General features: G+C 43.0%; 1 protein-coding gene across 1 annotated transcript; it reads left to right on the top strand.

Moving 5' to 3' along the window:
• Positions 1 to 11,909: 11,909 nt before the first annotated feature.
• Positions 11,910 to 25,396, top strand: Ddx20 (DEAD-box helicase 20). The gene is made up of 11 exons (XM_004658988.2): positions 11,910 to 12,224; positions 12,514 to 12,608; positions 15,129 to 15,297; positions 16,050 to 16,164; positions 16,642 to 16,784; positions 16,925 to 17,063; positions 17,171 to 17,229; positions 19,156 to 19,238; positions 19,912 to 20,017; positions 20,143 to 20,244; positions 23,904 to 25,396. The coding sequence occupies exons 1-11, from the start codon at positions 11,924 to 11,926 to the stop codon at positions 25,064 to 25,066; spliced, it is 2,475 nt and encodes an 824-aa protein (XP_004659045.2). The 5' UTR covers positions 11,910 to 11,923; the 3' UTR covers positions 25,067 to 25,396.
• Positions 25,397 to 27,170: the final 1,774 nt, after the last annotated feature.

Here is a 27,170-nt window from a genome sequence, read left to right as displayed (position 1 = left end):
GATCATTTTCCCCAGCTGGGCTGCAGGACAGGCGGAAGAAAGAACCTGGGCTTTGCTGTTAGGCTGATCTGAGCTATGATTGGCTTCATGAGCTCTGGGACTCCGAGCAGATTCCTTATTCTTCTGAGGCGTTACCTGAGGGCAGCTGCTCCTCCCCATCTCACACCGAAGGCTCTTGGGATAGAATACAGAGCCTGGCCCTCAACCCACCTCTCCTGCTTCCCCAAAGCTCACGGCCTATTGGCGTTTGAATGTGAAATGTCCTGACAGGCTCATGTGTTGGAACACTTGGTTCCCCAGGGACTGGTGCTGTTTGCGGGGAGGTTGTGGAGTCTAGCTGGCCACTGTAGGTGTTGGGGGGTCATAGCTTGGCATTGCTTCTTCTCTGCCAGGATGTGATCATCCACATCTTGCCCCAGGGTGGCAAGCTCCCGACTCCATGAACTGAGCTGCTCCAGCTGCCATGCCCTCCCCTCCGTGATGAATGGTAGGTGCCCTCTGGACTTGTGGCCCCTAGTCAACCTTGCCTTGTTTAAGCTGCCCTGTCACAGAGGGGGGAAAGTAACCTGTGTTCTCGGGTCTTTTCGAATGTGTGTAGCCCTCTGCATCTAAGGTCTCTCTTTCCTCCTTCCCATGACGGGATCAACAGCTTGTGTTTATTTTTCAGATCTTTGCTTAGTGCTCACAAACTGAGGGAAGATGTAGGCTTTCAGCTGCCTTGAACATCCCTTTCCCTTTCTTCTGTGGTAACAGACCCTCTTCCCAACCTGTCATTAGCCTGGTTCAGAGAAATAGGCACTTTTCCCAGATTTCTTTAGAGACAGGTTAAGTTCTGGCCAATTAAATATCATACATGAGTGTGACAGCCTTTTGAGGGAGAGATACACAGGGAATGGGCATGCCAGGGCCTCTGGCCACTTCAAACGAACTCTAGACACATGTGCTACCTTATGTATTTGGCTTTATGTGGGTACTGGAGAATCAAACCTGGATCCTTAGGCTTTGCAGGTAAGCGCCTTAACTGCTAAGTCATCTCTCTAGCCTTGTTCAGAACATTTTTCTTTTTTTTTTAATTAATTATTTATTTATTTGAGAGTGACAGACAGAGAGAGAAAGACAGATAGAGGGAGAGAGAGAGAATGGGTGCGCCAGGGCTTCCAGCCTCTGCAAACGAACTCCAGACGCGTGTACCCCCTTGTGCATCTGGCTAACGTGGGACCTGGGGAACCGAGCCTTGAACTGGGGTCCTTAGGCTTCACAGGCAAGCGCTTAACCGCTAAGCCATCTCTCCCGCCCTCTTTTTTTTTTGAGGTAGGGTCTCACTCTAGCCCAGGCTAACCTGGAATTCACTATGTCGTCTCAGGGTGACCTCAAACTCATGGCGATCCTCCTACCTCTGCTTCCCAAGTGCTGGGATCAAAGGCATGTGCCACCAAGCCTGGCTCCTGTTCATAATATTTCAATGGGCAAAATAATGTTTGCAGATTAAATGCAAATAATATTGCTTCCCTTTAGTTGCTTTGAAGGTCAAATGAGAAAGGTGGTGACAATACTTTAGTTTCCTTCTCTATTTTCCACATTTCCCTACTGATCTTCAAACTCGGGATGGATCCTCTGACCCTGTGACCTCATTGGCATCATTTGAGTGACAACATTTCAGCCTTCTCCTGGGCTCAGAGTGTCCACTGGAAAATGATTCAGCTGGACTGTCAGGGGTTTTCACACCCTTGCTTTCACTAGTGTGTGTACTTCACATGCATGTCTCCCTATTCCGGGGCCCTGGAAAGTCCACTGCTGCAGCGCAGACAAAGCCTTGGAAGCGTTGCCCATCACAGAGCATCAAGGACTTTGGTTTGCCTGGAGGAGGAAGGTGAGCTTCCAAGTCAGAGAAAAGGCTGGGGTTGCCCTGTGACTGTGGCGGGGGTGGGGGGCTGGAGGCATGCGCAGTATTATTCAGCATTGCTCTTACATCTTACCTACTTGTCTAATGATATTTTGTTTTTGCTTTTTCTTCACAGCACTCAAGTTTATGATTCATAACATTGTTATAATTTTTAACTCTTGGGGACAACTTTTTATTGTTTTTTATAGTAATATAATTTTTTCTCAATAATTTTATGATTTATGTCTGTAAAGCATTATAAAGAATAAATGCACTAACAGAATGCTTATAAAACTATAAAGGTTCTTTTTTTTTTTTTTTTTTTGGAAAAGTTGTCTCCTGGGATAAGAGCCAGGTTCTTTGATGGCAATCGGCATGAGTTTTACAAAACTATTGTTATGTGCACTGGGGCCCAGTAGAAAATTTTTAGTAAGAAGACATTAGCCATTCAGTGTTTATTATGTCCACCAAATATCTGGTGCTGGGTCAAAAGCCTAATATGATCAAAGTCTTGTCCTTGAGAAGGTTATGTTTTATTTAATGTGAGACACAGAGATGTAAACAAACAGAAAGTTCCGAGGGGTATATTGGAGTTATAGTGTGAATATATATATATATATAGTGGGAGCCTGGAATGGAGACTGGAAAAGAGTGTCAAGATGAGTTGACTCTGGGGCTGGAGAGATGGCTCAGCCATTCAAGGTGCTTGCTTGCACAGCCTGATGGCCCAGGATTGGGCCCCAGCATCCACATATAGTGGTATGCACAAAGCAGCATATACCTGGAGTTCATTTGCAGTGGCAAGAGGCCCTGACACACCCATTCATTCTTTCTTCCTCCCTTCCTCTCTGTTTTCAAATAAATTTTTAAAAAAATTAAAAATGAGTTGACTCTGAAGCCAGACCCCAAAGATACCTATAGAAGTCATTCTCAACGTTGATCCATTCTCATCCATTGACTTTCACCCCTTCAGGAAGTACCCAGTTGGCATTTCTGATGCTGTGAGCACTGTGCATCCCAACCCACACCATTATCTGCTGCCATGGGTCCAACAGCACCTAGGTTTGCCTGAAGCAGAACCTGCCTAGCATTCCACCTTCTTGATGGCCAACCCTGTGACACTGGAAGGCTGGGCACACCCTGCCTGACTTCTGAAGACTTCGCCCAGTCTTGTGGTCTATGAACCATGCTGGGCACAGCCTTGTCAAGTCCACTCTCTCTGCTGGTATCTTCAACCTGGGGTCTTGTCTGTTCAGTTATTTCTCTCTCTGTAACTGAGGAGCTGACTTCCAGGCAGATCTTTCAGGGAAGGCCAGGAAAGAGAGGCCTTTCCTATACTCGGGCCACGTGGACTTGGCATGATAACTTCTCAGTGTCCCACTTTCCTTATTTAATAATGGGGATAATTATATCCATCTCATGGGATTGTGATTGCAAGAGTATGAGACTAACAAATAACCATTGTCATCACTGGTTTCGCTGCTATCATCAATCATCATGTTCATCATCACTATGGTTACCATCATCAGTGTTACCATGATCACCATCACTACCAGCACTGTCCTTGTTGCTGCTGTTACGTTACATCCATCACTGTGCTGGTTTGAATACAAATGCCCCCCAGTCTCGGGTATTTGTGATTGAGCTTTCTGCTTAGCTCCCACCTAATGGAATCTTTGGGAGGTGGAGCCCTGCTGGAAGAAGTGTGTCATCAGGGGCCGACCTTGAGATGGAGCTCAGCCCTGTGTGTCCAGAGTCAGCTCATGCTGGCTGTTCTCTGCTGTGGATGGATGATGAAATGAACCAGCCTCTTCCACCATGCTGAAGCTGCCCCTGGAAACTATTCCTGAAATAAGCCCTTGCCTCCCATCAGCTGCTTTTGACTGGGTGCTTTGTTCCAGTAATGAGAAGGACATGACAACAATCATCATCATGCTCACAATCATCATCGTGATTTTCTCTGTTCTTTTCACTTGCCCTATTTACTTTGCTCCTCTGTCCACCTCCAAAGCAGCCCACCAGGAAAGTTTTATAGCTCACATGTATAGGACCCTACTCTTTCTTTCCAAGATTACACTGAGTGTCTGAATAAGTAAAAACAAAGACGCTTTGAAGAAGCGAGGCAGGGCTGGAGAGATAGCTCAGCAGTTAAGGTGCTTGCCTGCAAAGCCAAAGGACCTCAGTTCGATTCCCCAGGACCCATGTAAGCCAGATGCACAAGGTGGCTCATGCATCTGGAGTTGGTTTGCAGTGGCTGGAAGCCCTGGTATACCTATTCTCTCTCTCTCTCCCTTTCTCTCTCTCTCTCTCTGTTTCTCTCTCTCTCTCACTCTGCCTCTTTCCCTCTCTCAAATAAATAAAAATAAAATATTAGAAAAGAAGGCAATTATTTTACTTAATAACTTTTTTATTTTTAAAATTGTACTTATTTGAGAGAGCAAGAAAGAGGGAAAGAGAGAGAGAGAGAGAAAAAAAAAAAAGGGCATGCCAGGGTCTCCAGCCACCGCAAATGAACTCCAGACACATGGACCACTTTGTGCATCTGTCTTATGTGGGTCCTGGGGAATTGAACTGAGGTCATTTGGCCTTGCAGGCAAATGCCTTAACCACTAAGCCATCCCTCCAGCCCTATTTAATATTTTATGAAATTAAAAAAATTATTTATTTGCAAGTAAAGAGAGAATGGTTGCGCCAGGGCCTCCAGCTTTTTTTTTTTTTTTTTTTTTTGAAGTAGGGTTTCACTCTAGTCCAGGCTGACCTGAAATTCACCATGCAGTTTCAGGGTGGCCTTGAACTCACGGTGATCCTCCTACCTCTGCCTCCTGAGTGCTGGGATTAAGGGAGTGTGCCACCACAGCCAGCTAATCAATTTTTTTTTTTTTTTGACAGAGAGAAAGAGGGAGAAGGGGGGAGAGAGAGAGAGAGAGGAAGAGAGAGAGAATGGGTGCGTCAGGGCTCCAACCACTACAAATGAACTCCAGGCATGTACACCCCTTGTGCATCTGGCTTATGTGGGTCCTGGGGAATTGAACCTGGGTCCTTTGGCTTTGCAGACTCCTTACTGCTAAGCCATCCCTCCAGCCCAAATTTTTAAAAATTTATTTACAAGCAGAGAGAGAATATGAAAATGAGGATGGGTGCACCAGGGCCCTAGCCATTGCAAACAAACTCCAGATACATGAGCCACTTTGTACATCTGGCTTTATGTGGATAATGGGGAATTGAACCTGGACTGTTAGGACTTGCAGGCAAGCGCCCTAACTGCTGAGCCATCTCTCCAGCCCTTGATTAATTTTTGAGACAGGGTTTCACTCAATACCCCTGGCTAGTCTCAACTTGTACCCATTGTAATGCCTCAGCCTTCTCAGGTACTGAGATTAGAAGACAGGAGACACCATGCCTTGGCTGCATTTATCTTTGTTAGCTGAATAGCATTTGTTTTCCTAACTACCTATTCAAACTGTTCGAATATTTGACCCCATTTTCAGTTTTAAAAACTGTAATAAGGGCTGGAGAGATGGCTTAGCGGTTAAGCGCTTGCCTGTGAAGCCTAAGGACCCTGGTTCGAGGCTCGGTTCCCCAGGTCCCATGTTAGCCAGATGCACAAGGGGGCGCACGTGTCTGGAGTTTGTTTGCAGAGGCTGGAAGCCCTGGCGTGCCCATTCTCTCTCTCTCCCTCTATCTGTCTTTCTTTCTGTGTCTGTCGCTCTCAAATAAATAAATAAATGAAAATTTAAAAAAAAAAACCTGTAATAATATGTCCTTTCTTCTGGAAATGCCAAATAATATCAAAATAGACAAGGTAAAGACTGAGATTCACTCCTACTTCCTAGGGGCTGTGTCGTTATTAACAAGCTGTGCATCCTTTCAGGTATTTTTCATTACACACAAAAAATTCAGATTGAAAGATGATGGCGTCAAAATAAAAGAGACAAATTGGGACAGAGGACTTGAGAGAGGGGAATAGGAGTGGAGGGAGGGAATTAGCATGGTTTCATCATTTATACTTGCAGAGGTTGTCAATAAAAAGTTTAAAATGGGGTCTGGAGCCATGGATTTGTGGTTAAGGTGCTTGCCTGCAAAGCCTAAGGACCTAGGTATGACTCACCAGAACCCACGTAAGCCAGATGCACAAGGTCTTGCATGCACACAAGGTGGCACACGTGTCTGGAGTTCGACCCAGTGGCCAGAGGCCCTGGCGTGTCAATTCTCTCTCTTGTTCACAAAAAATAAATTTTGAAAATTTTGAAAAAGCTTTTAAAAATTCAGAGTAACACAAACACTATAATGGGAGAATTTTTTTTTTTTATTAGTTTTCTATTCTGCAAGTACAGGCAGTTTGGTACCATAATTAGGCTCATCCATGACCTACTCCCTCCCCATTGGCCCCTCCTTGTTGAGGTATATGGGTCGTGCATTGTGGAGTTAGCCCACAGTTATTGGTACGATAAATGTCTCTGCATATCATTGAATACTGTTAACAGGTTGCGGTAATAAAAAGAATTAAGCATAGTCTCTCTGGTGTTTTTGGGTGTACAGGTCAGTTGTGCTAAGCATATTTACATTGTTGTGAAACAGGACCTTCTGTACTTTTCATCTTTAAAATGTGAACATTATACCCAGTGAACACCAACTCTCCTTTGCCTCTCCCTCTAATCTCTGGTAGCAACCATTCTAGTTTCTGTATCTATGAGTTTGGCTCACTGAGGACTCATGTCCGTGGATGAATATAGTAATTGTTTCTCTCTGACTGGCTTATTTTGTTTAGCATAACACCTTCAATGTTCATCCATATTGCAGCGCTTCAGGATTTCCTTCCTGTGTAAGGCTGCCAGCATTCCACTGTCTGTATATCCCACATTGTGGGCTACAGCGAGTCCCTACCTTGAAAAACTTAAAAAAAAAAAAAAAAAGCATAAGAGGAGGAGGGGGAGAAAGAAGAGGAGGAGGAAGAGGAAGAAGAGGGACTAAGACGAGAAGAAAAGGAAGTCACTCTAGGGCTTCTGGGTTATATGGACAGAGAATAATTCTGGGGAGGGAGACCACTTAGGAGGGTTTTATAATGGTTGGGATGGGGCTGGACAGATGGCTTAGTGGTTAAGGTGCTTGCCTGTGAAGCCTAAGGACTCCAGGTCCCGCATAATCTGGAGTTCAATTGCAGTGGCCGGAGGCCCTGGTGTGCCAGCTCTCTCTCTCTCTCTCATTAAAAACAAACAAACAGGGCTGGAAAGATGGCTTAGCGGTTAAGCACTTGCCTGTGAAGCCTAAGGATCCCGGTTTGAGGCTCGATTCCCCAGGACCCACGTTAGCCAGATGCACAAGGGGGGGGCATGCATCTGGAGTTCGTTCACAGTGGCTGAAAGCCCTGGCGTGCCCATTCATTCTTTCTATCTGCCTCTTTCTCTCTGTCGCTCTCAAATAAATAAACAAAAAAATTTTAAAAACAAACAAAAAAGAACCAGGCTGTTGGGAAAAGCCAACTTGCATTGTTCCTGGGGACCCCTCTCTCCAGTTGCCTTCCCTCTCTCCCTCTGGCCATTTTTGTCTGAGTCCTCTAACTCCACAGGCTCACCAGCGTGCCCCACCATGTCAGATGCGGCTGTGGACACCAGCCCCGAGATCACCACCAATGAAAAGAAGCTGTGGAGGAGGCAGAGAATGCAAGAGAAGTCCTGCCAATGGGAATGCTGATGAAAATGGGGAAAAGGAAGCTGACAATGAGGTAGATGAAGAAGAGGAAGGTGGGGAGGAAGAGGAGGAGGAAGAAGAAGATTATGGTGAGGAAGAGGATGTAGATGAAGATGAGGAGGCTGAGGCAGCTATGGGCTAGTGGGCAGCTGAAGATGATGAAGATGATGGTATTCATACCAAGAAGCAGAAAACGCCGAGGATGACTAGATAGCAAAAGAAAAAAAAAAAGTTATTGACAAATCTAAACGTGGTCACCTTCGAGTAGAGAGGCAGGCCTGCCCGGCCACCTTAGGCAGTGCCACCCGCAGATGACACATGCTCTTCACCACCCCACTGAAACCACAATGAGAATTTGTAGCAGGGGAGGAGAAACCCAAAACTTCTAAGGCCTTGCTTTTTCTTTTCTTTTTTTTTTTTTTAATTTTTATTTATTTATTTGAGAGCAACAGACACAGAGAGAAAGACAGATAGAGGGGGAGAGAGAGAGAATGGGCGCGCCAGGGCTTCCAGCCTCTGCAAACGAACTCCAGACGCGTGCGCCCCCTTGTGCATCTGGCTAACGTGGGACCTGGGGAACCGAGCCTCGAACCGGGGTCCTTAGGCTTCACAGGCAAGCGTTTAACCGCTAAGCCATCTCTCCAGCCCACTTTTTTTTTTTCTTAAAAGTACTTTAACAGGAAAATTTGTGTGTATTTACATTTTATATTTTTGGACATATTATTAGGGGTCAGCTATTTATTTTATTTTTACTTATTTGAGAGAGGGAAAGAGGGAGAAAGAGAAAGAGAGAATAGGTGCACCAGAGCTTCCAGACACTGCAAATGAACTGCGGATGCATGTGCCACGTTGTGCATCTGGCTTACATGAGTACTGGGGAATTGAACCGAGGTCCTTTGGCTTTGCAGGCAAGTGCTTTAACTGCTAAGCCATCTCTTGCTCAGGACACAGCCATTTTTTATGGTAACAGATGACCAGACCCTTCAGAGAGTTCTCTGTCCTACATATGACTTTACTTGTGGTGTGATCATGTTCATTACAATCTCAAAAAAGAAACACAAAAGCTTGCAAAAAAAAAAAAAAAAAGAACAATCTTATTCTTAGCATTCCAGTAACTTTTTGGTGCATGTACCTAGCTGGACTATAAGTAGTTGATTTGTATGGAATGATTAAAAAGACCAAAGATAAAAGGTTTTTTTTTTTTTTTGTCCTTTTTTTGGTCTATGAATTCGCTGTTTATTTATTTGTTTATTTTTGGCATGTTTGATTTATGTGTGAAACAGTATTCACTGATAAACCGGAATTTTATTTTACAAAGGAATTTAACTTTTAAAAATCTTGTATAATGGTTAGAATGACCAAAAGATCAGGGCAGATAGTAGAGATTGAGACTATTTGGAGGTAAAATTACTAAGGCATTAAATTGTAAGAAAGAGAGAAAGAAAACCAGGCAGAGACAAAAACTATTCTCAGGTGTGTAAGTTGTGGATTGGGCAGATGAAAGATGTGTGGTCCTGAAAAGGACCCTGGGACCTTCAGTGCCTCAGCCTTATCAGTGTCTCTTCAGTTATATGGATAGCAGACATTTTCTCACTGTTTTGCAAATTTCGAAGCAAACAGCACCGATCTTTAAGACCTCCTTCCAGTGAAATTACCGTATACAGATCTCTCCACATGGTTGGAAGGTAGACCATCAGTTATGTGTGAAGGGTGTGGGCAACCCAGGCTGAAATTATAACCTAAGGGCAAAGTGGAGGTAGGATGCAGTGGTAGATACGAATGGATTTTTAGAATCAGCTAGGAGGCCAACTCTGGGCATGTCTGAGGGCTTTTCCAGAGAGGACCGAGGTGGGAAGACCCACCCTGAATGTAAGTGGCCCTATGTATTTCATGGGCTGGAGTCCTGAAATGAGTAAAAAAGAGAAAGTGAGTGGAGCCCTCCTACTCCTCTCAGCTTCCTGACTGCAGACACAATGTGGCAGCCACCTTCTCCAGGCCTGGCCTCTGCCTTGATGGTTTGTATCTCCTCAGATTGTGGGCCATAATAAACCTTACCTTCCTTGAGTCCTTTGGCCAAGTACTGTTTTACCACAATGAGAAAAGTAACTAGTACAGATGCAAAATTGCTTTAAAATTGAAATTATGACTAAGACTGAGTAGTCAAAACTCATTCAAAGGTTATCATTACATATATAAGTGAGGCAGCAAGGGGGGCTGGACCTGGAAATGTTTTTGGGCCTTCCCTTGCAGTCTCCACTCCTACATGGGCTCTTGGACCACATGGGCAAATGCATCTATTCTCCTTTCCTTGGGACTCACTTTTCCTTGTTTCCCTGAATAAACGTAATAATTTAATAATTGTCCTTAATTTTTCTAATTCTAATTCTTTCTTAAAAACAAACAAACAAGTATCAGCCGGGCATGGTGGTGCATGCCTTTCATCCCAGCACTCAGAGGCAGAGGTAGGAGGATCGCTGTGAGTTTGAGGCCACCCTGAGACTACATAGTGAATTCCCCGTCAGCTGGAGCTAGAGTGAGACCCTACCTTGAAACTCCCCCCGCAAAAAAACACAGGTATCAAGGGCTGGAGAGATGGCTTAGCAGTTAAGGTATTTGCCTGCAAAGCCTAAGGACCCATGTTCCACTCTCCAGATCCCACATTAGCCAGACAAACAAAGGCAGGCGTAAGGTTGCACAAGTCCACTAGGTGGTGCAAGCGTCTAGAGTTTGATTGCAGTGCGTGAGGCCCTGTTGTGCTGATTCTCTTTCTCTAAAATAAAAGTTAAAAAAGATTAACAGGTATCAACACGGTTGGGAGTTTAAGGACTCTTTCTGAACCCCCAAAACTGTTATATAAGATTTTGTTTTCTCCACCAAGCACAGCAGAAAACAAGATAAAATAGGTTTCTGTACTCATGCGGTGGAGGAAGGATAAATATAATTCCAGGTAGTTGTAAATATGAAGAAAAACAAGATGGCCAGGTGTGTGTCACACACCTGAAATCCTAGTACTTTAGAAGTTGAGGCAAGAGGACTGAGAGTTTGAGATCACTTACATAGAGTGACCCTGTCTCAAGGAAAGCCAAAATGAAACATCATCAACAAAACAAAACAAAAGTCGGGCTAGAGAGATGGCTTAGCGGTTAAGGCACTTGCCTGCAAAGCCAAAGGATCTTGTTTTGATTCCCCAGGACCCACATAAGCCAGATGCACAAGGTAACGCATGCATCTGGAGTTCGTTTGCAGTGGTTGGAAGCCCTGATGGGCCCATTCTCTCTTTCTGTCTCTGACTCCTTACCTCTCTCAAATAAATAAGTAAAAATTTAAAAAGCCTAACTATGCACATGAACAAGCAGGGGAAAAGCCCAGGAGAAGACAGGATGCAAGTGCCAGGATTTTAAGCAAGACCTCTTTGGCAAGGTTATATGTAAGTGGAAGCCTGCAGGGAGACAAAAGGGTGTGCTACAAGCAGAAGACAAGTTCAACTTCAGGTATCTACGAGGCAGTAGAGAACTTGGAATTTATTTATTTGAGAGAGGGAGGGGGAGAGGGAGAGGGAGAGAATGGGCGCCATCAGGGCCTTTAGCCACTGTCAAAGAACTCCGGACATATGCGCCACTTTGTGCATCTGGCTTATTTGGGTACTGGGGAATCGAACCTGGGTCCTTTTGCTTTGTAGGCAAGACCGTAACTGCTAACTAAGTCATCTCTCCAGCCCAATCTATTATTAGTTTTTTTAGCTTTTTTTTTCCTTTTTCGAGGTAGGGTCTCACTCTAGCTCAGGCTGACCTGAAATTCACTCTGCAGTCTCAGGCTGGCCTCGAACTCTTGGCTATCCTGAGCGCTGGGATTAAAGGCTTGCGCCACCACGCCCGGCTCGCAATTTATTTTTAGCAGCGCAGGACCTCAGAGGCCCGGGAGTGAAGAGCCGGGCTAGCGGACGGCCGCCCGCGCCTTTGGCCCGAGAGCACCGAGGGGCCAGCGGGGGACGGGCCGGGGACCGCGTAGCGGGACCGCCGCAGCGGGCTGACGCGCCGCGCATCACAAAGGGCGCCTTGTCCCAAAGCCGGAGGTCGCGCAGGCGGGCGGAGCACAACGCGGACACGCGACGCCCTCTGTAGGCCGCAGGTAGCCTCATCTTCCCTCTCCCAGTTCCTTCGGCCTCTTCCTCGAGGCCACCTTTTAAAGTAGCGAGTGTGTGCCTCAGACCTCCGACTTCCGTCGCTTAGCCCCGCTCCTAGGCCGGGTGTGTTCGTGTCTCCGCAGAAAGACTGTCAATAAAGTTTTTCGTTTTCTCGTTCCCAGGAGCTCCGCGTCCCCCCAAGTATCGCGAGATCTAGCAGCGCGGCTACCATGGCGGCGGCGTTTGAAGCCCCGGCGGTCTTAACAACCGTGGAGTCCGCCATGGCCGCCGAGTCCGTGGCTCCGCAGGCCTCAGCTCCCGAGCGCACCCCCGGGTCCGTGCGGAGTCTGCGGACGGCTCACGACCTCGGCGGACCGCGGACGCGAACCGGGGACGTGCTGCTGGCGGAGCCGGCCGACTTCGAGTCGCTGCTGCTGTCTCGGCCGGTGCTGGAGGGGCTGCGGGCGGCCGGCTTCGAGAGGCCCTCGCCGGTGCAGCTCAAGGCCATCCCGCTGGGCCGCTGCGGACTCGGTAGGGCCCGCGAGGGGGGCGATCGCGGCGCGGGGCTCGGAGGGAGCACGGTTGGCTTGGCACATGGCCCAGGGCTCTCGCACGGGAGTCGGGTTGCGCTGGAGAGGGCCGGCCGTAGAGACCGGGCACCCAACCCGCTTCGGGGTACGGCTTTCTGCAGGGGGCGACAGTCACCTGCGAGGGAAGGTGCAAGCCGGTGATCGCAGGGGTCCACGTGGGTACCCGAACTGCTTTAGTGAGCTAGGCTTGCTGATGACGCTCCACCCCCTCTCTGCGCCTTTTTCCTCAGATCTAATTGTCCAAGCTAAGTCTGGCACCGGGAAAACCTGTGTATTCTCCACCATCGCCCTGGATTCTATCGTCCTTGAAAACTATAGTACTCAGGTGAGTTAAACTCTGGGAACCCAGAGGCTGTGTTACTTGGACTTGAGCGCTGTTCAGTTGGAATAGTGTTAACTTCTCAGAGAGGTGGAAGTGATTTTGATGAGTGGCGCTAAACCGTGTGAGATAAGAGAAGGATGTTGAGGTATCCACAGTGGTGAAGGGCTGCGTTAGTTTTTTAAGTTTGGAATTTTCTGTTATACTGCATCTTGAATAAGTGCTGTAACGTATCCCTTTTCTTTTTTTTTAAATTTTATTTTGTTTATGATTTAATTTTTTTAGAGAGAGAATTGGCGAGCCAGGGCCTCAGCCACTGCAGTAGAACTACAGACGCTTGCACCACCTAGTGGCCATGTGCGACCTTGCAACTTGCCTCACCTTTGTGTGTCTGGCTAATGTGGGAATATGGGTCCTTAGGTTTTGCAGGCAAGCGCCTTAACCCCCATCTCTTAAAGCCATCTCTCCAACCCCCTTTTTCTTTCTTTCTTTTTTTTAGATGATTACTCATCTTTTCATATTACTGCCTCGATTGGGGTCAGTCTTGAAGGACTGATTCATGTGATGTTCCAAGCAGTACAGGTGGATTCTTAGAGCTCTGTGAATGCATCAAATTAATTTTATTTTCTAGGTTGTCTTGGACTCTTAAATTTTGTTTTGCTTGTGTTTGTACATGTATGTGTGTAATTTGGTGTATGTACTGTATGCACGTGCATGTGTCCTTGCAAGGCCCCATTTGCTCACCTGCAGTGTTAGGAGAGGAACGTTGGGTGTCCAGCTCCGTTTGTCTTCCACCTGGTCTTGTTTTGAGCTGGAGTTCTCTTTTTACTGATTTCCACAGGGCTCCAGTGGTTTTCTGGTCTCTGACACCCTACAGGACTGGGGTTACAGGTGTATGTGGTCACTCCCAGATGTTTGATGGGTTATCTGGAGATTCGAACTTCTGCAGTCTCAGGCCCCCTCAAGCCCACAGTCTTGTGATTGGAGGCACACTTAGGTGCTGAGCCATCTCTCCAGCCCTGTTTTATATTATTTTTAAGATCATCTTATCCAGACTCATGGAAGATTTGCAGATGGTGATTATTTCTTCAGCAAAGATTTGTTGAACCAGTATTACATGTTAATAGTATGCCAGACATTAGGGATTCAGATATGAATGAGATGTGATGATCCTCATAGCATTACCTTGGAGTATAGTTATGACAGATAGGCTCTTTATAAACTAGACTCTGATGTGAATCTTTACCAGTAGTTTTTTAAATTTTTATTTATTTTGTTTTTTGAGGTAGGGTTTTGCTCTAGCCCAGGCTGACCTGCATTTCACTGTGTAATCTCAGGGTGGCCTTGAACTCATGGCAATCCTCCTATCTCTGCCTCCTCAGTGCTGGGATTAAAGGTGTGTGCCACCATCCCGGCTAAAGGGTCTTTTTAAAGATAATATTTTATTTTATTTATTTATTTATTAGAGTGAGGGGGGCAGATAGAGAGAGACTGGGTGTGTCAGATGTCTCTGGCCACTGCAAATGAACTCCAGACATAGGTCCCACCTTGTGTATCTGTTTTACATGGGTGTTGGGGAATCCAACCTGGGTCCTTAGGCTTCACAAGCAAGTGCCTTAACCACTAAGCCATTTCTGGCCCTAGAGAGTTTTTCTTATTTACCTTATTTAAAATGCCTTCTCTTATCACTCCCTTCTCCTTTATCTGTTTATTTTTTTTTAAATTTTATTTATTATTTCAGACAGAGAGAATATGAATGACTGGGTGCACAGGGGCCTCTACCCATTGCAAACAAACTCCAGACACAGAACCTTAACCGCTAAGCCATCTCTGTTTATTTATTTTTCAGTTTTTTGAGGCAGGGTCTCATTCTAGCCCAGGCTGACCTGGAATTCATTATGTAGTCTCAGGATGGCCTCAAAATCACAGTGCTCCTTTTAGCTCTGCCTCCCAAGTGTTAGGATTAAATGTGTGTGCCATCATGCCTGGCTTCTGTTTATTTTTTTAAATCATCCTTTTCATTACTTGTCATTATTTCTGTGCTTATTTTTTTAATATTTTTATTTGAGAGAAAAAGGCAGAAAGAGGATGTGTGTGTGAGAGAGAAGGAATGGGTGTGTCAGGACATCCAGCCACTGCAAATGAAGTGCATATGCATGCGCCACCTTGTGCATCAGGCTTATATGGGTCCTAGGGAATCGAGCCTGGGTCCTTTCTCTTTGCAGGCAAGAGCCTTAACTGCTAAGCAATCTCTGCAGCCCATATTTTTCTTTGTTTATTTATCATTTATTTTGTAACCAATAATGAGAGTACCAGACAGCAATTTTTTAGCAACTAATATGTTATATCATATGTAGTAGGGTGTTATTGAGTAATTGTTGAATGAGTGAATGAAAGCAATATTTTTCTCTTGTCAATAAATGCCATTTTAAATGATCATTTAGGTGAAAAAGAATGTGTCATATAATGAATGTACCAGTCATTTCTCTGTTAAAAGGTATAAGGTGTATACTTTTTTTTTTTAAGATTTTAATCTTGGCTCCTACAAGAGAAATTGCAGTTCAGATACATTCTGTTATCACAGCCATTGGAATAAAAATGGAAGGCTTGGAGTGTCATGTCTTTATTGGAGGGACTCCATTATCACAAGACAAAACCAGACTTAAAAAGTGTCATATTGCTGTTGGATCTCCTGGTAAGTCATTAACACCTGTTGGTAACTGGAATTGCTAGGGAAATAGCACACATTGAGTACGACAAGTAGTGAAATGGGAATCTTTGTTCATTGTGATGATGGTTTTGGTTCAAAGTGAAGAACAGTGAGAGATGAAAAATAGTAGACTACTGAGACTTGTGATTGGATTGTCAGCAGAATTTATGAATCTATCTGGGTGTGGTGGTGCACGCATGCCTTTAATCCCAGCACTTGGGGAGGTAGAGGTGGTAGGATCACCATGAGTTCAAGGCCACCCTGAGAGTATGAATTCCAGGTCAGCTAGAGTGAGACCCTACCTCAGAAAAAACAACCAAACAAACAAACAAAAAGAATTTATGAATCTCCATTCCTAAGGATATTTGAGAGCACTCCTGGGGTAATCTGAGAAAAGAGAAGACTTTCAGAAAGCCCTTCTGAGCCATGGGTTGAGATTTTTCTTTGCCCTCTGTGAATAATTTGGTTATGAATCAATCAGAGTCACAAAGTCTAGCCTTCAGTGTCTTAACATTCAAGTCTTGTGATAGGAATGATTTTATTTTTCATAATTACTGATGATAAAAAATAAGGGCAAATTAATAGATTTAGAGACAATATTAGGTTCCTAGTTTATAGTTATTGTGTAAATGCATGGGAATCAAGTCAGGAAATTCAGTATGATCTATGAATAAGGAGTATAGCACTGGATGAGATTTGTACATAAGTGTTCACATTTGTTTTCTTCTGGAATTTAGGCAGAATTAAACAACTCATAGAACTTGACTACCTGAATCCAGGCAGTATACGGCTCTTTATTCTTGATGAAGCAGATAAGCTTTTAGAAGAAGGCAGCTTCCAGGAGCAAATAAAGTAAGAAAAAGAAATAACTAACTTAACTCAAAAATTGGTGCTCCAAGTTATGTATCTTTAGCTTTTGTGGGTAATGATTATTGTCCAAATAGTTTTCTTTTAATTAATTTATTTTTTATTGACAACTTCCATGATTGTAAACAATATTCCATGGTAATTCCCTCTCTCCTCCAACTTTCCCCCTTTAAACTCTACTCTCCATCATCTCTCTCTTTCAATCAATCTCTTATTTTGATGTCACCATCTTTTCCTCCTATTATGATGGTCTTGTGTAGGTAGTGTCAGGTGCTGTGAAGTCATGGACATCCAGGCCATTTTGTGTCTGGAAGAGAGCATTGTAAAGAGTCTTACCCTTACGTTGGCTCTTACATTCTTTCCGCCACCTCCTCTGTAGTGGGCCCTGAGCCTTGGAAGGTGTGATAAAGATATTGCAGTGCTGAATAGCTTTCTTAGCACATGTTTCCTTCTGTTTTACAGTTGGATTTATTCTTCCTTGCCTGCCAGTAAACAGATGCTGGCAGTATCAGCTACTTACCCTGAATTTTTGGCTAATGCTTTAGCAAGGTATATGAGAGATCCCACTTTTGTAAGGTTGAATGCCAGTGATCCAAGTCTCATAGGTATGTATGCATTGATTTTGGGTGCTTACATTATTGGTTGGTTTGTGATGACCTGGAGCTTTCTCTTCTCTAGTAGGCTGTTGGTGTTTCATAGTTGCTAGTGGTGTTTGTTTTAACTGATGCCTCTTGACTTTTTGTAGGTTTGAAGCAGTATTACAAAGTGGTCAACTCATATCCTTTGGCCCATAAGATTTTTGAGGAAAAGGCTCAGCATTTACAAGAACTTTTTAGCAGAATCCCATTTAACCAAGCGTTAGTGTTTTCTAATCTGCACAGCAGGTAAGATAACTTCAAAAAGTTATCTGGGGGCCTCATGAGATGAAAGGATAGGCGTTGAGGCAAGATCTGTAAAGTGTAAGCATTTATGCTATTTATTTATTTTGTAGAGCACAACATTTGGCTGACATCCTTTCATCTAAAGGTTTTCCTGCTGAGTGCATTTCAGGTAAGTTCAACTCTTAACTTTGGCTTTTGTTTAAAAATATACTGATTTGAAGCCTTCCAAGTCAAGGAAAAAACTACCACTTTATGAGCTGTCAGTGTGAGGCTGTACTGTCTTCCTAGTAAAGGAAATTCAGGCTTACTGGAACTTGATATCAATCTCTAGTCTTAAAGGAGTAACTTGGTATGTAGTTAAAAAAAAAAGTTGGAAAACTAGTTGTGAGAAACATTTGCATTAAAACCTCTGAATTTTATCTCTAGAAAATATTATAAAACAATTTGTCTTTATTATTTTAAGTCATATTTTGTTTCCTTGCATAATCATTAAGATGCTGAGAGTCAGGGGTATGGGGTTGCATGCCTGCCATACTGATGCAGGAAGATGACAGGTTTGAAGCTATCTTGGGCTAGGTTCCCAAGTTGTAGGTCAGCTTACACTACTTATGTGTGCAAGACTTCGTTTCAGAAAAGAAAACAAACCAATGCTAGACTTGCTAACTAAATCTCTCTCTCTCTTTTTTTTTTCTGAGGTAGGGTCTTGCTTTAGCCCAGTCTGACTTGGAATTCATTCTATAGCCTCAGGGTGGCCTTGAACTCACAGCGATCCATCTAACTCTGTCCTGAGTGCTGGGATTAAAGGTGTGCACCACCACTCCCAGATTCTTTCTTTTACCTTCTTCCCACTTTTGTCCACTTCTCTCTTCCTTTCTTTTTCTTCAGTCCTTCCCTCTCCCTCCTTATGAAATTTGGCCTTAAGCATGCTAGACAAATGGTACTGTTGAGCTTTACCTCTTCTAGCTCTTGAATTGACTTTGTCATGTGGAAGACAAAAATGATTCAGTTCATGTCACAAAGTTTAGTATTGTTGGCTTAAAAGAAATTAAAGGGTTTAAGAACTTTTGGTCAGGGATGGAGAGAGATGGCTTAGCAGTTTAAGGCGCTTAGCTGCAAAAGCCAAAAGACCCAGTTTCGATTCCCTAGGACTTATGTAAGCCAGATACACAAGGTAGTACATGCATCCAGAGTTTGTCTGCAGTGGCTAGAGGCCCTGGCACACCCATTTCTCTTTCTCTCAAATAAATAAGTAAAAATATTTAACCAAAACTTTTGGTCAGTGTAGTTCTTTTTAGCTTTATTTTGAGTGTCAGCTTATTTTTAAACTGGTTTGCTAGAGCATGCTTAGGATGAGTTACTGGGAAGACTTTTCTAATGGGCTAATATTTTCAGAGTGGATCATATTCAGAATTACATATAGCTTGTTAAAGCTTTTGTTTTCTAAGAATTTTATACTTCATATATAACTTTGCTAATACAATGCTTTATCTGAAGGTATGTTATCATTTTAAAATTGAGTTTTGAATATCAGATTGATCACCTCCATAGTTTCTAACATAGTGACTTTATATCTTAACTTGGATTTGCCCAGGACAGAATTGATGTGCTTTAAAGTCTTAAGATAAGGGGCTGGAGAGATGGCTTAGCAGTTAAGCGCTTGCCTGCGAAGCCTAAGGACCCTGGTTCGAGGCTCAGTTCCCCAGGTCCCACGTTAGCCAGATGCACAAGGGGGCACACACATCTGGAGTTCGTTTGCAGAGGCTGGAAGCCCTGGCACGCCCATTCTCTCTCTCTCCCTCTATCTGTCTTTCTCTCTGTGTCTGTCGCTCTCAAATAAATAAATTAATTAATTAAAAAAAGCCTTAAGATAAGGAGTTATAATTCTTGCTTATTGTAGATTTGATAAATATGCATTAGTTGGAGGGTGGTTTTGTTGTTACCATTTGAGAAGGAATATCATGTAGCCCCAGCTGGCCTTGGAACTCAAAATCTTCTTTGCTTTGAGTGCTGATATAACTAACTTGAACTGGTGGCATTTGCCACTATACCTGGCTTGCTTTATTATTAAATAGTTTCCTGTTTGTGGCTTTTAAAGGCAACATGAATCAGAGTCAGCGTCTTGATGCTATGGCTAAACTGAAGCAGTTTCATTGCAGAGTCCTCATTTCTACAGATTTGGTAAATTTCCTATTCAGTTGGGTGATTTGGTGGTGGTTCAAGGTAGAGTTTTACTATATAGTCCAGGGTGGCCTCGAACTCATGGAGATCCTCCTATTTCTGCCTCCCCAGTGCTGGGATTAAAGGCGCCAACACTTTATGTGGTTTTTAAAAAATATTTTAAAAATATTTATTTGAGAAAGAAATAGAATGGGCACACCAAAGTCTTCAGCTGTTGGAAATGAACTCCAGACATATGCACCACTGTGCATCTGGCTTACATGGGTTCTGGGAATCAAACCTGGGTCCTTTGGCTTTGCAGAAAAGCACCTTAACAAGTAAGCCATCTCTCCAGTGCCTTTACCTGTTTTTTAGATTTAAAAAATTATATTTATTTATTTATTTGACAGAGGAGGGAGGGAGGGGGAGAGAGAGAGAGAGAGAGGAAGGGAGGGAGAAAATGGGTGCTCCAGGGCCTCCACCCATTGCAAACACACTCTAGATGCCTATGCCCCTTGTGCATCTGGCTAATGTGGGTCCTGGGGAATTAAACCTGGGTCCTTTGGCTTGCAGACAAATGTCTTAACCGCTAAGCCATCCCTTCATCCTGCCTTTACCTGTTTTTAATTTGGCTCTTTGTTACAGTAGATCTAGTGTATCTTGCTACAACTAATATGAAGTTGTTCTCTTCAAGACTTCCCGTGGGATTGATGCTGAGAAGGTGAATCTGGTTGTAAATCTGGATGTACCTTTGGACTGGGAGACATACATGCATCGCATTGGCAGAGCTGGCCGTTTTGGTAAAAAAAAAAAAAAAGTTGGAAACAAATTTGAATGCTTTAAAGAAAAGAGTCTGTAACATGGAGTGTGGACTTGGAATATTATTTCTGTGAGAAAATGATTTGCTCTGTACCTTTTCCTTTAGGTACATTGGGACTGACAGTGACCTACTGTTGCAGGGGAGAAGAAGAAAATATGATGATGAAAATTGCCCAGAAATGTAATATCAACCTCCTCCCTTTACCAGGTATGTTTTTCTGTTTGATTTTGGTATTATAAAGGTTGTGGTGATGATAGGCATAATAAAAATAATAGCACATGTTTATTTTCTGTTTGATACTTTTCCCAGTGTTAATTCACTTAATTCTCACCACTGTCCTATGATAAGCTATCACTGTTGTTAATCAGTTTTTAGGCACAGGTTAACATTTAGGTGAAATAAAAGTATTAGCAATGATAAATAGCAGGAGAGGAGTGGCTGCAGGCTTTTTGGCACATGAAAAATGAAAACATTCTACTGCTATATTAGCTCTATTTTTTTTATATTTGCAGGGTTTTTTTTATTATATTTTATTTAATTGAGAGACAGAAACTGAGGCAGAGAGAGTGAGAGAATGGGTGCGCCAAAGCCTCCAGCAACTGGAAACGAACTTTAGACACGTGCCCCCTTTTACAGCTGGTTAATGTGGGTCCTTTGGCTTTCCAGACAAGCAATGCCTTAACTGCTAAGCCATCGCTCTAGCCCAAACAATTATTTTAAGAGAAAGAACTGGCATGCCAGGGCCTCAGCCGCTGTAATTGAACTCCATACACTTCCACCACCTAGTGGGCATGTGCGACCTTGTGCTTGCCTCACCTTTTTGCATCTGGGTTACCCTGGGAGCTGGAGAATGGAATGTGGGTCCTTAGGCTTCACAGGCAAGTGCTTTAACAGTTAAGCCCATCAGTATTTTTTTTAATTCAAATGTTATTTTAGCCAAGCATGATAGCATATGCCTTTAATCCCATCATTCAGAAGGCAGAGGTAGGATTGTTGTGAGTTCTAGGCCAGCCTGAGTATGCATAATTCCAGCTTGGCCTAGAGCAAGAGACCCTACCTTAAAAAGCCAAACAAAACAAAACAAAATTTATTTACCAAAGTGTTGTTCTTTGTTTTTAGGGAACTTTTCTTTTTTATTTAAAAAAAATTTTTTTTTGTTGAGGTAGAGTCTCATTATGTAGCCCTGGCTGGCCTAGAATTCCCTGTGTAGATCAAGCTGGCCTTAGGGAGAACCTCCTGCCCCTGCCTCCCAAGTGCTGGAATTATAGGCATGGCATATGTTACCACTTCTGATTGTAATGGTATCTTTAAAGTGCCATCTTGGAAACTGTGCATATTTGAAACTACTAATGACCTCATAAAAACTCTAAAAGTCTTGATTAGAAATGTGCTTTACTTACTCTGTATATTGTATACTACAGATGTATAAACTATAGCCTTGTATATATGTGCATGCCTTTACACACACACACAGACATAAGCATGATTTTGTAGACTATCTGTTAATAGTATTGAATAAACATAGCCAAGGATTTTATTTCTTCAGTCATTTTACAGAGCTAGGTTAAACACAGTACTAGTAGTCCTGTGGATTCTAAAGTTTTGGCCTGTTAATATGATCTTACAACTCTCCCTAGGTGCCCTAAGCTTATAGGGAACTGTTTTGGAGTAGATGGGCTTTAAGTTGTCTATTAGTTGTAAAATTGTCAGTTCTTTATATACAAATCAGTTGGCCTGATAAGGAAAAAAGTAAGTTGAAAAGTGTTAGAACTAGGGTTAAGAGCACCTAGTGATAAAAACAGAATTTGTTTTTGGATGCTGTAAAATGTGATGTTAATAGAGCCATGAAATTATGAGGCAAAAGTCATTCTTTTAAATCTATGTTGGTCTGAAAACTTGGTTACAACAGACTGTTCAGATGAGTTCTTGGGAGCGTGAATATATTTTAGGCCCTGGCAAGCAAGGAATATCATTTGAGTAAGAATGAGAGTTGTAGTCTCTATGGAAGAATCTGGACCCAGGGAATGTAGTCAGTGTACATACATGGAACTAAGCAGCATGGCAAACAAGTTCTTTATGAAGCTAGGGAATCAGTGTATCCTTTCCTCTGGTAACAGCTGATCACACTTTGCAAGGTCTGAGTAACAAGTGTAAGCAGATTGTCACAGCTGGGTAGAAGAGGAGATTCTGTTGAAAACAGTAAATAGAAAACAAATTAGACGTTTTTGGTACTGTGACTCTGCTCATGGTCACCTGTTTGTTTTCTCTGTAGAGGCTCCTTACAGTGGTAAGGAATTCTCCTGCTGTAATATTGGGTGGCAGATTTAGTTAGGCATGGAGTCACAGTTGTAGTATTTCCTAGTTGGCCAGTTTTAGGGAGCACAAGACATTTTCTAATTTTGTTTTGTAATTACTATTACTGAGATAGAGGAGAGAACCTAGGGGAAGAAGAAAAAGAAAAGGTAGGGGAGTTGCTATGTATGCCTCAGAATCAGAGGGAGCTTGTTCTGAGGAAGAAACTAGGGAGATACTATGTGTTTGTTAGTATGATATATCTATATCTATACTATACTATATATCTACATAAATACTACATACCACTTATATATACATACATATATATATATATACATATATATGCACACACACACATACATACATACATACATACATACATTCTTTCTTTTTTTGTTGTTTTTTTGAGGTAGGGTCTCACTCTGGTCCAGGCTGACCTGGAATTAACTATGTAATCTCAGGGTGGCCTTGAACTCACAGCAATCCTCCTACCTCTGCCTCCCATGTGCTGGGATTAAAGGCATGCACCACCATGCCTGGAATACACACACACACATACACACATACATACATACATACATATATATATATATATATGTATGTATATATATATGTATGTATGTATGTATGTGTGTATGTGTGTGTGTGTATGTATGTATGTATCTTACGCATTTGCAAGCAGAGAGAGAGAGAAGGTAAAAGGAAAAGATTAGACAGTGGCCTCCAGCCCCTGGAGATGAACTCCAGATACATGCATTACTTTGTGCATCCAGCTTTACATGGGTACTGGGGAATTGAACCTGGGTGGTTAAACTTTGCAGGCAAGTGCCTTAAACACTGAGCTCTCTCTCCTGCCCTGTCTTATATTACTTGAGCAATTTTTTTTTTTTTAAGGTAAGGTCTTACTCTAGACCAGGCTGACTTGGAATTCATTATGTAGCCTCAGGGTGTCCTCAAACTCCTGGTGATTCTCCTACCTCTGCCTCCTAAGTGCTGGGATTAAAGGCATGCACCACCAAATCTGGGTGGTTTTTGTTTTGTTTTTATAGACTTTTTTGTTTGTTTGTTTATTTTTAATTTTTTGAGAGCGACAGAAAGAGGCAGAGAGAGAATGGGCATGCCAGGGCTTCCAGCCGCTGCAAACGAACTTAAAACACATGCGCCCCCTTGTGCATCTGGCTAACGTGGGTCCTGGGGAATCAAGCCTCAAACTGGGGTCCTTAGGCTTCACAGGCAAGTGCTTAACTGCTAAGCCATCTCTCCGGCTTTTGTGCTTTTGAGACAACGTCTTATATAGCCCAGGCTAACTGATTATGTAGCTGAAGATGGCTTTGAACTCCTGACCCTCCTGCCTCTATCTCCCATGTGCTAGGATTACAAAAGTGTTCAGGCATACCTGGTTTGAGCAAATTCTTTTATTGCTTTGTCTTAAAATATAAACATATATCATAAACTTCTTAGTATATTATTGACATGGTTTGTTTCTTAAACATATTTGGCAGAAAACTTTCTGAAATCATTGGTCTCTAGAGTACCTTGAGAATTTTAATTTTTTTCTTCCTTTTATATAGATCCTATTCCGTCTGATCTGATGGAAGAATGTTTGGATTGGGATGTAGAGGTTAAAGCTGCTATACATACGTATGACTTACCAAGCATATCTACCCAACCCCTCAAAAAACAAACTCAAAAACTAGATCGAACCTCACAGACCCAGAAAACCCATGGTCAACAAATGGCTTCCTCTAGAAATCCTTCTGTATCTGCACTACCAGTCAAATCAAAAAGTGGTAGCAAACAGAAGCTTCCTGTGAAAAGCCACTCAGAGTGTGGAGTCAGAGAAAAAGCAGTGTCACCAAAAGAACTGAGGTGTGCCATACCATTGGAAGAACAAGTGAAGACTCCTGTTCAAAGCCCTGTTGAGGACTCTACCAGCAGCCAGCACCAGGTCAAAGAAGCAGAACCTGGCTCCCTCCCTAAAATCCCTTGTCTGTCTTCCTTCAAAGTCCATCGGCCATGCACTTTGACTTTTGCACAACTGGTAGAGGATTATGAACACTACATTAAAGAAGGATTGGAGAAGCCTGTGGAAATTATCAGGCACTACACAGGTCCTGAGGATCAGGCAGTGAACCCTCAAAATGGCTTTGTGAGAAATAGAGTTTCTGAAGACAGAGTACAGATACTGGCAAGCAGCAGCCAGTCTGGAAACTCTGAAAGTGACAGTGATTCTTACAGCTCGAGGACTTCTTCCCAGGACAAAGGTAATAAGTCTTACTTGGAAGGTTCTTCTGTTACTCAGTTGAGAAATTCTGAATGCACTCCTGTGGATGGACATACTTCTTTGGAACAACCTCCAAATAGAAATGTCACCTCTACTCCAGCGGAACATCAAGAATCCCCTGAAATCCAGGTAAAAGCAAGGCATAAAGAGGGATATAACCAAAGATCTAAGCAGAGCCGGCGAAACGTACCAAGGCGCTCTTCCTATCGATTACACGCAGAACCCCATGAAGACGGTTGGCATGACTGTCACAGGGAACCAAACCCAAGTTTTTCTGATACCTGCCAGGATTATGAGGAGTACTGGAGAGCTTATTACCGGGCATGGCAAGAGTACTATGCTGCCGCCTCTCAGTCGTACTACTGGAATGCTCAGAGGCATCCGAACTGGATGGCTGCTTATCATATGAATACAGTTTATCTACAAGAACTGATGCGGGGTAACCAGTGAGACCGCCAGAACTTTGAACAGCCGGGTATGCATTCTCTATCACCTAGTCTCCATCACCTACAGTGGCATTTTTTGAGGTACTTGAAAAGATTTGAGGCTTTCTATTGGGACAACTATTTTTCAGATTATTTTGACTTGGTCCAGGTATATTACCTTTGTCTTTGAAAAGAAATCACATCAAATTTGGAAAATAATTTTGGAGACAGAGCTAAAGATCCCTAAGTGTTACTTTCAGTAATCTGTTCCCAAAAGAAACCTTTTAAAAGATGACACATGTACTATTACTTACTTAAAAAAAAAATAAAGTACAGTTATGACTTAAAAGAATAATGTAAATGTGTACTCTTGTCATTGCCTATAAAAGGATTAGGCTACATTTCCATACTGATGGATTTTGTGGAAATTTGTGTATGGTAAATCATAGGTTTAGGCAGGAAGGAATAAAGATAGCTTCAAATTTTCTCAAGGATACTTGCTGAGATGTTGTTTGCTTCTAGTAAAATCAGCAAGAAATTTAGCCAGTGGGTTGACTTAATGTTTATCTTAAAAAAATATTTATTTTTGAGAAAGAGAGAAAGGCAGAGAGAGAGAGAGAGAGAATGGGCATGGCAGGGTCTTTAGCTGCTGTGAACAAACTCCAGACGCCTGCTGTCTTGTGGTGCATGTGTGACATTACATGTGTTGCATCATGCTGATGGTGTGTCTGGCTACATGGACCTGGAGATTCAAACATGAGTCCTTAGGCTTCACAGGCAAGCACATTAACTGTTAAGCCACTCTTAAGCCCTAATTTAAAAATATTTGAGAGATAGAAAAAGGCAGATATGGGGCTGGAGAGATGGCTTAGTGGTTAAGCACTTGCCTGTGAAGCCTAAGGACTCCGGTTCGAGGCTCGGTTCCCCAGGTCCCATGTTAGCCAGATGCACAAGGGGACGCACACATCTGGAGTTCGTTTGCAGTGGCTGGAAGCCCTGGCGCACCCATTCTCTCTCCCTCTATCTGTCTTTCTCTCTGTGTCTGTCGATCTCAAATAAACAAATAAAAAATAGACAAAAATAATTTTTTTAAAAGAAAAAGGAAAAAGGCAGATAGAACAGGCATGCCAGACCTCTAGCTACTGCAGATGAATTCCAGACACATGTACCACCTTGTGCATCTGGCTAATGTGGATTCTGGGGAATTGAACCTGGGTCATTAGGCTTTGCAGGCAAGTGCCTTAACTGCCTAGCCACCTCTCCAGCCCCATTAATGTTTATCTTTCCCACAGTTGATTTGAAACTGTGAAGGCTGTCCACATTTTTCCTATGTATTAAATAGGTCAAGATCATCAGTGGTTGCCCTGTGTTGCTTATATAGAGGAACAGCTCTAAATCTTTTTCTTGTTTCTTGGATTCTTTTGATTCTGTTAAAAATCTAGGTTGACCCAGAAAATTTCTCATTCCACAAGCAGAATTATAACTGGAATTTCAAAATACTCATAAATCTTATCTGTGAAGTGTATGTGTGTGATCCAGGTTATAAGAGCTCACCTGCTCTGCTGGTGAGCTAGTGAAAAGTTGTAGCTCTTGGTGGTCAGTATTTCATGGAAGATGGAGTTCATTCTGTTTAGACTATCAACAGTCTTGTCTCTGCTAGAAAATTTCCCCTAATTTTGCCACTAACATTAGGATGGAAAGAGAATCCTTTTATTCTTTTTTTTTTTTTTTTTTTTTGAGGTAGGGTCTCATTCTAGCTCAGGTTGTCCTGGAATTCACTATGTAGTCTCAGGGTGGCCTTGAACTCACAGCAATCCTCCTATCTCTGCCTCCCATGTGCTGGGATTAAAAGCTTGTGCCACCATGCCTGGCTTTCTACTGAGTGGGACATTTATAAATTTTGACTTAGAAAAGTGTAATTGGAAGTTAAGTATTTTCAAAGTTTTTTTCTCTGGCAGTCACCTTTCATCGCTAAGCTTTTGGTTCCTAGCCCTTGCTATGAACTGGATTTTGGGTGAGAGAATCTTGTGCATGGAGAAGTGTCCTCACCTTTTGAAATGAAAGTACTACACTCACACTGGGCAACATCAACACTTAGCAGTCTGTCAGTAAACACCCACAGCTGTTGT

The sequence above is a fragment of the Jaculus jaculus genome, chromosome 19, assembly GCF_020740685.1.
Source record: "Jaculus jaculus isolate mJacJac1 chromosome 19, mJacJac1.mat.Y.cur, whole genome shotgun sequence".
NCBI lineage: Eukaryota > Metazoa > Chordata > Mammalia > Rodentia > Dipodidae > Jaculus > Jaculus jaculus.
Note: the sequence above shows the minus strand (reverse complement) of the source record. Positions and strands in the feature narration are given on the sequence as shown.

Coding starts and splice junctions, on each gene's coding strand:
- Ddx20 (XM_004658988.2), top strand. CDS start 11,924: ATGGCGGCGGCGTTTGAAGCCCCGGCGGTCTTAACAACCGTGGAGTCC. Junction 16,165..16,641: donor AGCTTCCAGGAGCAAATAAA/GTAAGAAAAAGA, acceptor TCTGTTTTACAG/TTGGATTTATTCTTCCTTGC. Junction 17,230..19,155: donor TCCTGCTGAGTGCATTTCAG/GTAAGTTCAACT, acceptor TGGCTTTTAAAG/GCAACATGAATCAGAGTCAG.